The 12,989-nt window shown below is 45.6% G+C and overlaps 2 protein-coding genes across 2 annotated transcripts; both read right to left on the bottom strand.

Annotated features, from left to right (window-relative positions):
• Positions 1 to 5,566: 5,566 nt before the first annotated feature.
• On the bottom strand, positions 5,567 to 8,402 carry LOC309689944 (uncharacterized protein). The gene is made up of 2 exons (XM_082506681.1): positions 7,776 to 8,402; positions 5,567 to 6,610 (listed from the first exon to the last, which is right to left on the bottom strand). The coding sequence occupies exon 2, from the start codon at positions 6,593 to 6,595 to the stop codon at positions 5,894 to 5,896; it is 702 nt and encodes a 233-aa protein (XP_082362807.1). The 5' UTR covers positions 6,596 to 6,610; positions 7,776 to 8,402; the 3' UTR covers positions 5,567 to 5,893.
• Positions 6,773 to 12,433, bottom strand: LOC309689825 (uncharacterized protein; the record flags this gene model as incomplete). The annotated part of the gene is made up of 3 exons (XM_082506487.1): positions 6,773 to 7,370; positions 8,326 to 9,365; positions 12,425 to 12,433. The coding sequence occupies 3 exons, from the start codon at positions 12,431 to 12,433 to the stop codon at positions 6,773 to 6,775; spliced, it is 1,647 nt and encodes a 548-aa protein (XP_082362613.1).
• Positions 12,434 to 12,989: the final 556 nt, after the last annotated feature.

Genomic DNA, 12,989 nt, shown 5'->3' with positions numbered 1-12,989 from the left:
CCTCAGAGAGCTGGACCTGAATGATAATGATTTATAGGGGTCAGGAGTGCAGTAACAGTTGCAGTGTATGTGGACCTAAAGCTGGCATTAAATCCTTCTATATAGTCTCTCATACTAAATAGGTTTTACTCTTTACCTTCTTCTCATTGGCATCCCTGGAGCCCTCATTCCCTTATCACTTTATATATGTATATAACTCACCTGGTGTTGTAACTAAATTTCTGTTTGATTGCACAGCTCCAAGTCCTGCCTTATACAACGGGACACCCACATTTATTCATCCGATCTTCTTTCGTATGGTAAACCAATCTAGAGGAGAATGCACTGACTACTTATTGCAAAGAAAGAAATTACAATACACAAAGTTGATCTGAATCCAAGCTCACATTTCTTTCATCCAGCAAATCTGTTCTTCACATCTGTTTAGATGTGAAATATCAGATATTAAGTGATGAATAAGTGGAAAAAAAGCTATGAATGCATATGATTCCAGTATTATAATATTGTTATTTTAAGCTATTCAAAAGGACTGAAAGAACGTCCACCACCAGGAAAGGAAAACTTGGCTTCCTTCTGGACCTACTGTGTTCAGAGTGTGCCATGTTTATGGAGAATTTGGTCCTAAAATGGAGACTCCAAGGCAGGTTTATATGAACAAAAATTAACCTTTATGTCCAGGTGGCTGAAGAAAACAGGGTTCAAAAGTTATCCAAAACAGAAAACACATGAGCCAAAAACCTGAACACAATGCACACAGGAGCAGAGGCTATCACAATAAGACAGGACACAAACACTGAGACGAAGACACAGACAAAAGGTAAACAACCACCAACTATACATGGGACACCTAACAGAAACGCAGAGTAGACACAGGGAGCATAGGACAGGAAAACCTTGAATGACTAAAAATGATAACTATGAATACAGAATATGAACAAACACATAATCTAAGCAAAACTCAAAACAGGTTCAAATCAAACACAGAATTTTGAAGAGAAATTTAAAGTCAAAAACTGGAAACACGGAAACACTGGCTCCGAAACCCAGAATGTGTTACGATTCTGTACAAGTGGCAGATAACGACACAGACTGATGCCAAAATAAAAGCTTCTGAGAAATGTATGTGCAGCATAAGATAATGCTTACACACAGCCAGTAATAAGGAATTTATTTATAGACTATTACATTTTACAGTAGAATTAGCTTTATTATTTATTATTATTTATACATTTTATGATGGAAAGCACAGACTAAAATCTGCTGTGAGAAAATGTGTTAAAATAAGCAGAGTATGTGGCTTGGCCTGATGGACCAATCTCCTAGCTGGCTTTACTCTGTACATTCAAGTCCATGTTCACCATGTCTCTGTGTAAGCTGTGAGCAAATCTAGTTTTTGATAAAATATGCAGCAGTTGTAAGATGATTGTTTGCCCTGAACACCGTCTGACTCAGTTATGATTTTGAATACCCTGAAAACTCGGCTTCAAATATGGACAGTTGCTCTGGAGTTAATGATACCAGCTCGTTTCTTTTTTTACAACCATCTGATCCCTTTACAACACCACCACCCAGTGGACAGACGTCATCACTGCATCATGATCAACAAAACCGTTCCGAGGTCAAATGTAAGCATGTAATAGCTTTTTATTTCATTTATTTTACCTGTATAAGATAAGATCCAGCATAAACTATTCGTTACGTAGGTATCATGTACATTGTATTATTTGCTTGTAATTATTAATAAACATGTAAATATTAATTAATGAAGACCAGAGTTCAGCAAAACTGTTGCAGCTGGAGATGGTTTGAATCACTTATAGACTGTCGGGTAGCTTCATCTATACAAATATAGAAGAAACACGTCTATTTTCTCAGTTTAGAATCACGAATTAACCCCACACGTCTTTGGACTGGACTGTGGGAGGAATGTGGAGGACAGGGAGAACATACAGGCACAGAACACAGGACCTTTTTACTGTAAGGCTGTGTGCTAACCACTGCACCACCATGCCACTGTGCTAACAAAGCCTAGCCTCTGTGACCCTGAATTGTTATGATCAGTGGTCCCCAAGTTAAATTAGGATACAGCATTTTAGGAGCTTAGTGTAGACTAAAGATCCTACAGTTTTACAAGTTGCTGAAAGACCTTATTATATGACTAATGGGCTGAAGCCCTAAAACATCAGAGTATCAAGACTATTTTGTTTTTGGACTTTCAGCACTGACAGACTTTGTTCTGGGATCTTTCCAGTAAATCTTCTTTACTAACCAAACAGAAAGCACTCAGTGAATGGGTTAAAATAACACTATCAAGCATTGGACAATAACCAACAAAAATATTTTTCTCCCAATTATTATTATTTTTAGTCATTAAATATCCCCAGACTATATAAAAATGTACTTGTAGCAGTTACAGTGTCTTCTTTCTGTATTTGTGTTGGTGACACTGGGAGTTCCTGCAGCCATGCTTCCAAGCATCAGAGGACACACTGAAAACATGTTGAGACACACTTGGCTCTGGGATTTCTGGCACTCAGTTCAGGGAAAATAGCCAATCTGCATGTAACATGGAGACAGGTGGTTTCCTATTGGTTTTGGCATGACCAGTTTAACCTTTATGAGAGTTTGTTCTAGGACAAGGGAGGAGAGATGATATAACCAATGTTTTTTTTACACTAGTAACTTTTAAATGACTTTTTTCCTACTGTGCTGTTTTCCCCCTTTTTGAATGTAGTGTTATTATGTTATGTTGTGAATGTGTGAATAAGACTTTAGACTTGGCACAGAAGTTTGCTTGTTTAGTGCAAAAAAACCCAACAACAGCAAAATTATGACAAGCAAATGATAATAATGATGAGGAATAATGATAAATGAAAAGGGAATTCATTGGTTTCTATTCATTTGAAGTATTCAAATTCTCGTAAAAGATGCAAACAAATAGGAGTTTACATGAATACTGAAAATAATTTTGTGCCACTAAAAACTCTGAAAAGAGGTTATGACCGAAAACAATAAAAGGAATGCCAATCAAACTTAAATTGGTTAAAATATAATGTCTATGTATAAGATAGTGCAGCAGTCTCTGAGTATTGGATTCTATATAAAAATAAAAAAATTCTCTTTGGATTATCGTGTGTTAAATTGTAAAATAACTGGGTTTGTAGATAAAATAGGACCTGATGCTGCTGTTATCCCCCGTCAACCAAAACACTTCACTTGTACTTAACCCTTTAAGTATTTTATATTCATCTTTAGGCATTAAAATAATAAAAATACTAAATAAAAATTCTGATTGAGGTTGTCATAATTCATGCATGACAGGGTTAAATAACAATGATTACAATGAAGCACGTCATACAACTATAATAACATTAAATGACCAGTGGGTGGCAGGGTATGGAGTGACACATTAGTGTCCAATGTATAGCATCAACACTGACACGTATACAAGAAAACAGCCTTTGAATAGCTGCCCATTGTAGTGACCACTATGTCTGAAAGGTTTAAACAAACAAAAACCATTAAACTCAATTTAACAGTTCAACATCTTAACATATGGTTTGAACAATCCTGGACGAGCCCCCAAACATAGCAAACAGGCTCAAGGTAAATAATATGTTGATATGTAAGAGTCCACATATGAGATCTACTAAGTAAACACAAAAGCAACAATGTTGTGTGCAAGTCAGTATAGAAATCATAAAGAAGGGGAGGTAAAACAGTTAACTGGGCTATATTTGTGTCACTGTATAGGTCTTTGACTATGCAGAGTGAAACATTAAGTGTATGCAACCAGTGTACATGTGCTTACATGCAAAAAACAATGGTGTTTAACAGGAATGCTTGGAAGCCATGCATGAATAGAAATTAATGGAAGTGACACTACAAAAGACAAATGAGACAAAAACATCATAACAATTGTATGAAAATGATAAAATTGCACGATTGTCCAAGTACTCACTGCAACTCTGTGGTGAGTTAGATCTCAGAGGATAGATGGGACAAGGGACTACAGCAAGCAAAACCCATTTGAGTGTTTCCCTGGGCACCTAGCTAAGGTTTCAAAGTCAGAGATTTGAAAGTCGGTAAGTTTGATGTTAAACAGAATAAAGCTAAGAGTGTCACGGCTGTGGCAGCAGCTGTGTGGTGTAGAGAAGAAGGACCCAAAATGCAGGCACCTGCTGTGATGCAAGGGAGCTTTATTGTAGAAGGTGAAAATAACAAAAGCAAGGACAGAACGAAACATATAACCCAAACTGGGGAAACTAATAACAAACAAAACCCGAAACCATAACTCACGGAATAACACTCAGGGAAAAACATATGGAGGTGACACAGGGGATGAAGAGCGGAGAATGGAGAGCAGAGAGACGCGGATATTCACCAAGTTACATAGCAGAGGCAGACACACAATATAAATACACACCAGGTAATCAGGAAATGATACACAGGGAAGGACACAGCTGAAACTAATGGGCATGACGAGACACAGACCTTCAAAGTAAAACAGGAAATTCACAGACTGTTTAACAACACAAACTCAGGGACATGAACAGAGCACAAGGGGAGAGCACAGGGAGGAATAGTAAAACACTAAACACAAGAACCAAAACCCTAGGAACTAAGAAAACAAAAATTAACCCGAAACATAAGATGCCACCAATATTAAACACAAAACGCTGCGTCTAACAACCCAGAACCATGACAAAGAGGTGATGGGAATATGAGAAACATATTTAAATATCTCAGGAGACTGCATGTTAAAAAAGTCATATCTAACCATATGGTTTTAGATTGTTATCTTAATTATCCCAACAGATTTGTATTGGTGAAAATATCAGGTTTGCAGAACAACACTTTTATTCACAAATTCAATTAGTTGTCTTCCACACACATATGGACAAACAAACAGTTTTCTATCTTTATAAGGAACCTCAGTGACACACGGACCTCACAAAGATAGGCTGACACATACACACTGGCTCAGCTCGGTGTGTATTTGGGTGAGAGCCATGACGCTTGCTGCTGGTTGACATGTTGCATCGCAGCGTGACTTTCTGAAGCAGCAGTGGGTTGTTCAGAGCTGATGACGCCAATCAGGACTATGAATAACACACACATGCACACACAGACACACACAAAGACAGAGGGAAAGGAGTACACCTTGTGCGTCACTCGGATTATAAATGCCACCAGCTTTCCTCCCAAACATTTGTCTTTCCTTTTTTCCAGTTCGGTTAGTGCTGCAAAATCATCATATTTTCCCATTTTGTAAAAAGATTATTATAAAAAAAACACACAAAATAAAACTACCAACCGGTTTCATTTTTAACTTTTGAAATGCCATCATCTTTAAGCTTAGATAACGTCCCAATCATCCCTCAAATTACTGTATGTGGAATAAAACATTTTATATTCATGTTTTTTTATTGTTACACCCCGGCCTAGGCAACCGGGGTGCAACGCAGGAAAATAAAAATAAGGAAAATAAAACCACGAAGGCCCTCCACCAAAATCCCAAAACGAAGGCGTCTCAAACGAAAATATTAACAAACCCATTCACAACTATTTACAACAGACTATTTATTTACAACAAAAACACCAAACTATTTACAACACGGGGGAGATCGCGACCATGACATACTGAAACACAAGGCTTAAATACATAGAAGGAGCAATCAGGGAATGGACCACAGGAGGGAAACACAGCTGGGGCAAATTAGAACTGACGAGACAGGGAAAATGTAAACTGAACACACTAAGATAACAACAGACCTTCAAAATAAAGCAGGAAATACATAACAGTCACGCAAAAACAAAACACTGACACACCGAAACGTAACATTTCCCCCTACCCAAAAATCAAACATGTAACCCCAAGTGAAATGTTTGATCAAAACCGGATGAAGGCTGGTGGAGGCTGGAGCGGTCCCACGGACCCTCCAGCGAAGACGGATGAAGTCTGGAGCGGTCTCACGGACCCTCCAGCGAAGGCAGACGAAGGCTGGAGCGGTGCCTCGGACCCTCCAGCGAAGACAAACGAAGACTGAAGCGGTGCCTCGGACCCTCCAGCAAAGACAAACGAAGACTGAAGCGGTGCCTCGGACCCTCCAGCAAAGGCAGACGAAGGCCGGAGCGGTGCCTCGGACCCTCCAGCGAAGACAAACGAAGACTGACGAAGGCTGGAGCGGTCCCACTGACCCTCCAGCAGACGAAGGCCGGAGCGGTCCCTCGGACTCTCCAGCGAAGGCAGATGAAGGCTGGAGCGGTCCCACGGACCCTCCAGCGAAGGCGGATGAAGTGTGGAGCGGTCCCACGGACCCTCCAGCGAAGACAGACGGAGGCTGGAGCGGTCCCTCGGACCCTCCAGCGAAGGCGGATGAAGGCTGGAGCGGTCCCTCGGACCCTCCAGCGAAGGCGGACGAAGGCTGGAGCGGTCCCTCGGACCCACCAGCGAAGACAGACGGCTGAAGCGGTCCCTCCCTCGGACCCTCCAGCGACGGCGGACGGCTGAAGCGGTCCCCGGGCCCTCCAGCGAAGACAGACGGAGGCTGAAGCGGCCCTCGGACCCCCCAGCGATTGGACGAGCCCCCATATGTTACACCCCGGCCTAGGCAACCGGGGTGCAACGCAGGAAAATAAAAATAAGGAAAATAAAACCACGAAGGCCCTCCACCAAAATCCCAAAACGAAGGCGTCTCAAACGAAAATATTAACAAACCCATTCACAACTATTTACAACAGACTATTTATTTACAACAAACACACCAAACTATTTACAACACGGGGGAGATCGCCACGGACCCTCCAGCGAAGACGGATGAAGTCTGGAGCGGTCCCACGGACCCTCCAGCGAAGGCGGACGAAGGCTGAAGCGGTCCCTCCAACGGACCCTCCAGCGAAGACGGACGAAGGCTGATGAAGGCTGGAGCGGTCCCACTGACCCTCCAGCAGACGACGAAGGCTGGAGCGGTCCCTCGGACCCTCCAGCGAAGACAAACGAAGGCTGACGAAGGCTGGAGCGGTCCCACTGACCCTCCAGCAGACGAAGGCCGGAGCGGTCCCTCGGACTCTCCAGCGAAGGCAGATGAAGGCTGGAGCGGTCCCTCGGACCCTCCAGCGAAGGCGGACGAAGGCTGGAGCGGTCCCACGGACCCTCCAGCGAAGACAAACGAAGGCTGAAGCGGTGCCTCGGACCCTCCAGCGAAGGCGGACGAAGGCTGAAGCGGTGCCTCGGACCCTCCAGCGAAGGCGGACGAAGGCTGAAGCGGTCCCACGGACCCTCCAGCGAAGACAAACGAAGGCTGAAGCGGTGCCTCGGACCCTCCAGCGAAGGCGGACGAAGGCTGAAGCGGTCCCTCCAACGGACCCTCCAGCGAAGACGGACGAAGCTGATGAAGGCTGGAGCGGTCCCACTGACCCTCCAGCAGACGACAAAGGCTGAGGCAGTCCTCGGACCCCCCCAGCGAAGGCAATCCCGGACAACAAAAACAACAAAAACACCAAACTATTTACAACACGGGGGAGATCGCCACGGACCCTCCAGCGAAGACGGAGGGTCCGTGTTACATATGTTACACCCCGGCCTAGGCAACCGGGGTGCAACGTAGAAAAATAAAAATAAGGGAAAAAAACCAAAAAACACTACTACGGTTCTCCACAAAAATCCCAAAACGAAAGTGTCAACCACTAATGTCTTTAAAGCAAAATATGATATTTATTTACATCACAACACAAGGCGCCAAACTATTTACAACGGGGGGGAAGATCGCGACCATGACACACTGAAACACAGGGTTTAAATACATAGAGGGAGCAATCAGGAAAATGGACAACAAGAGGGAAACACAGCTGGGGCAACTCAGAACTGACGAGACAGGGAAACGTAAACTAAAAAGACTAAGATAACACAGACTTTCAAAGTAAAACAGGAAACACATGACAGTCACGCAAAAACAAAACACTGACAACACCGAAACGTAACATTTCCCCCCACCCAAAAATCAAACATGTAACCCCAAGTGAAATGTTTGATCAAAAGCGGATGAAGGCTGGTGGAGGCTGGAGCGGTCCCACGGACCCTCCAGCAGACGACGAAGGCTGGAGCGGTCCCCCGGACCCTCCAGCGAAGACGGATCAAGTCTGGAGCGAAGGCGGACGAAGCTGATGACGGCTGGAGCGGCCCCACCGACCCTCCAGCGGACGACGAAGGCTGGAGCGGTCCCACGGACCATCCAGCGAAGGCGGATGAAGGCTGGAGTGGTCCCTCGGACCCTTCAGCGAAGGCGAATGAAGGCTGGAGCGGGCTGGAGCGGTCCCATGAACCCCCAGCAAACGACGAAGGCTGGAGCGGTGCCTCGGACCCTCCAGCGAAGGCAGACGAAGGCTGGAGCGGTCCCTCGGACCCTCCAGCGAAGGCAGACGAAGGCTGGAGCGGTCCCTCGGACCCTCCAGCGAAGACAAACGAAGGCTGAAGCGGTGCCTCGGACCCTCCAGCGAAGGCGGACGAAGGCTGAAGCGGTGCCTCGGACCCTCCAGCGAAGGCGGACGAAGGCTGATGAAGGCTGGAGCGGTCCCACTGACCCTCCAGCAGACGACGAAGGCTGGAGCGGTCCCTCGGACCCTCCAGCGAAGGCGGATGAAGGCTGGAGCGGTCCCTCGGACCCTCCAGCGAAGGCGGATGAAGGCTGGAGCGGTCCCACGGACCCTCCAGCGACGACAAAGGCTGGGGCGGTCCCACGGACCCTCCCCCCAGCGAAGGCGGATGAAGGCAGACGAAGCTGATGAAGGCTGGAGCGGTCCCACCGACCCTCCAGCGGACGACGAAGGCTGGAGCGGTCCCACGGACCATCCAGCGAAGGCGGATGAAGGCTGGAGTGGTCCCTCGGACCCTTCAGCGAAGGCGAATGAAGGCTGGAGCGGGCTGGAGCGGTCCCATGAACCCCCAGCAAACGACGAAGGCTGGAGCGGTGCCTCGGACCCTCCAGCGAAGGCAGACGAAGGCTGGAGCGGTCCCTCGGACCCTCCAGCGAAGGCAGACGAAGGCTGGAGCGGTGCCTCGGACCCTCCAGCGAAGGCGGACGAAGGCTGAAGCGGTGCCTCGGACCCTCCAGCGAAGGCGGACGAAGGCTGATGAAGGCTGGAGCGGTCCCTCGGACCCTCCAGCGAAGGCGGATGAAGGCTGGAGCGGTCCCACGGACCCTCCAGCGACGACAAAGGCTGGGGCGGTCCCACGGACCCTCCCCCCAGCGAAGGCGGATGAAGGCAGACGAAGCTGATGAAGGCTGGAGCGGTCCCACTGACCCTCCAGCAGACGACGAAGGCTGGAGCGGTCCCTCGGACCCTCCAGCGAAGGTGGATGAAGGCTGGAGCGGTCCCACAGACCCCCCAGCGAAGGCAGATGTTTACTTTGAAAGTCTGTGTTATCTTAGTGTGTTCAGTTTACATTTTCCCTGTCTCGTCAGTTCTAATTTGCCCCAGCTGTGTTTCCCTCCTGTGGTCCATTCCCTGATTGCTCCTTCTATGTATTTAAGCCTTGTGTTTCAGTATGTCATGGTCGCGATCTCCCCCGTGTTGTAAATAGTTTGGTGTGTTTGTTGTAAATAAATAGTCTGTTGTAAATAGTTGTGAATGGGTTTTGTTAATATTTTCGTTTGAGACACCTTCGTTTTGGGATTTTGGTGGAGGGCCTTCGTGGTTTTATTTTCCTTATTTTTATTTTCCTGCGTTGCACCCCGGTTGCTTAGGCCGGGGTGTAACAGCGGTCCCTCGGACTCTCCAGCGAAGGCAGACGAAGGCTGGAGCGGTCCCACGGACCCTCCAGCGAAGGCGGATGAAGTGTGGAGCGGTCCCACGGACCCTCCAGCGAAGACAGACGGAGGCTGGAGCGGTCCCTCGGACCCTCCAGCGAAGGCGGATGAAGGCTGGAGCGGTCCCTCGGACCCTCCAGCGAAGGCGGACGAAGGCTGGAGCGGTCCCTCGGACCCACCAGCGAAGACAGACGGCTGAAGCGGTCCCTCCCTCGGACCCTCCAGCGACGGCGGACGGCTGAAGCGGTCCCCGGGCCCTCCAGCGAAGACAGACGGAGGCTGAAGCGGCCCTCGGACCCTCCAGCGATTGGACGAGCCCCCATATGTTACACCCCGGCCTAGGCAACCGGGGTGCAACGCAGGAAAATAAAAATAAGGAAAATAAAACCACGAAGGCCCTCCACCAAAATCCCAAAACGAAGGTGTCTCAAACGAAAATATTAACAAACCCATCCACAACTATTTACAACAGACTATTTATTTACAACAAAAACACCAAACTATTTACAACACGGGGGAGATCGCGACCATGACATACTGAAACACAAGGCTTAAATACATAGAAGGAGCAATCAGGGAATGGACCACAGGAGGGAAACACAGCTGGGGCAAATTAGAACTGACGAGACAGGGAAAATGTAAACTGAACACACTAAGATAACAACAGACCTTCAAAATAAAGCAGGAAATACATAACAGTCACGCAAAAACAAAACACTGACACACCGAAACGTAACATTATGCTCAAGCCACAGTTTATTAAGTTCATGGTTTATTTTTTGTTCTCGAAACCCAACTCTGTGCGTGTGTTTGCTATGTTTTCCATTTTCCAAACACTACAAGCAGACAACAAATAATTTGCCTGCTTCAAACGTCACTCTGTTTTCTCAATCCTTTTATTGGCGTAAGCTCTGAAACCAATTTCAGTAAAATGACAAATATATACCAGAGTGAAGAAGATCATGTAAAAACAACAGCATAAAATTCCCCAAAACAAACCCAAAAAATGTCACATATTATTAAATAACAGCGATGAACATTATTTTGCATAAAGATCTCATGGTGCAAACGATTGTTGGAATTTTAGAGAAGTTTATTTTCAATAAAACCATTTCTTAGCTACAATAACGCCTTCAGATTTTCTCAGTTACGGAACCGGCAAATATGTGAGCCAAATGTGGTCTTACAGTAAGAATGGTCTCTGCACACCTGACATCTGGGCCGTCTAAGTCATCAATGTAGTCAAGGCCAAATATGGCTCACAGAAAACTGCAGGGGTGGGCCACATATGGCCCAAATATTCATTCCAGTGTCAGTGCAATCATTAAAGCAAAACAATTCATTCTTTGATATCCGTGGGCTTCATCTCAAACGGACATATTTTCATTCAACATTGTTGTATTTTGTAGTAATAAACTTTTTGACTTCGCTGTCTGTTGACAATAAATCCAAAATGTAAATCACATGATCCAATTTTTCTGTCCTCGCTAAGGAAACACACCGGAAAAACTCACGGGACTCGTAGGAGACTCAAATGTACAACAAGAGGAAGAAAAAAATGACTGAAAAACAATTCACACACAAACAAGGAGCCAGGAAGAAAATGAAGGAAAAACAGGGCTGCACAACAAAGGAGCACAATTAAAGACCAAGGGGAACACAGGAGTACAAACACTGTGGACTGATTGGGGATAAGACACCAGTGCACACAGGAGAAGATAATCAGACAGGGAGGAAGCAAAAAGTAAAAGAAGAAGCATGAGAAAACCAACAATCAGAAAAGACACCAGAAAACTGAACATGATGCAGAGAAAAGGGAAAACTTAGAAATGAAAAAAGAAACATCCCAAAAATCCAACACACACACACACACACACACACACACACACACACACACAGAATCGGGTCTTGGCAGAGTTATCACTCCTGTCACAGTCTCTCTGGGAGCCTTGGCTCTCGGTATAACAGCGGACAGTTTCAAGGTAAAAACGTGCAGGTAAGTGTGTAGATGCAGGATGTTCCCGTACGTGTGTTGTTTTGTGCTCCATACTTGTGTGCGTGTGAATTTATTGGCTTTGTTCCTTCGTAATATTGATGAGTGCAATAACTCTTCTGCAGGGCACGCACACACAAACACACACAAACACACAGAGGAGAACTATCAATTCAGCTGATGTCTCTAAGAAGGAAAAGGGTTTGTTGAATCATAAACAGGCTATTTTTATCACTTATGCGTATATGTGTAATTGAAATTGATGCCATCTTTCCCCTGAATCTCCGATAATAAATTTTTCAGATCTACCGCCCCACACACACAGACACACATACATGCACACACACAAACAGCTGTATTACAGCAGTTGAGGCTCTACCCACAAGTCAGCTGGAGCTGACACAGCCTGCAGTGTGGGTAATGTCACCTGAAGGTGCAGTCTGCACATGCTCTGCCTGTCTGGCACAGAGGAGGATCAGAGGGCTGTAGTTATAGTTGGGATAATAAATCACAGACATACATCCACTCTGGAAAACACATTCCCTTTTCCTTATTGCACAATGCGTGACAGCAACTTATTTAAAGCCTAAAATGTAATCACAATTGATGATGCTGTTCTTACAGTAGCCATGACTGTAAGTTGTAAATAACTCTAACTTTATCAAGAATTGATAGATTAGTCCTACCTAAGGTTGATCAGCGGTGAACACATTTGTGCTACAGATGCAATTAGACATTTAATAAAGTTTGTCTATTAGGGCCAGGGGCTCTGTTAAAACGAAAAAGAAGAGCTGGGAGACAGTTGGGAGACCAAAACAATCCAACTTTGCAGGGGCTAATTTTACATCAGAAAGAGGAAGTTGACTGACAAGCAGCCCTGAAGAATGTTTCACTTGTAATTTGTTTGAGGAACTTGTTTGATCACGATATGCTCGGTAAACGTCTGAAAATCCCTTTGCCTGAAAGTCTGAATCAGAGTGGTGCTCCTGGTGTTTTCTTAATCTCTCAAGCTGAAAACAGGACAGCGTGCAAGATCTAAGACCCCCTTTCAAGAATCTGTTCTTATTTTTTTCACTCAACTTTTCCATCATCTTTTCTGTCCAAATATGTGGTGGACCTGAGAGGTCAAACTCAATGCAACTTAAGCAAACAAAAAAATGATGCAAAAGTAGAACCCGCCCTCAAAT

This window comes from Aulonocara stuartgranti, assembly GCF_965226115.1.
Source record: "Aulonocara stuartgranti genome assembly, chromosome: 15".
Taxonomy (NCBI): Eukaryota; Metazoa; Chordata; class Actinopteri; order Cichliformes; family Cichlidae; genus Aulonocara; species Aulonocara stuartgranti.
This window is presented reverse-complemented; position numbering and strand designations above follow the sequence as displayed.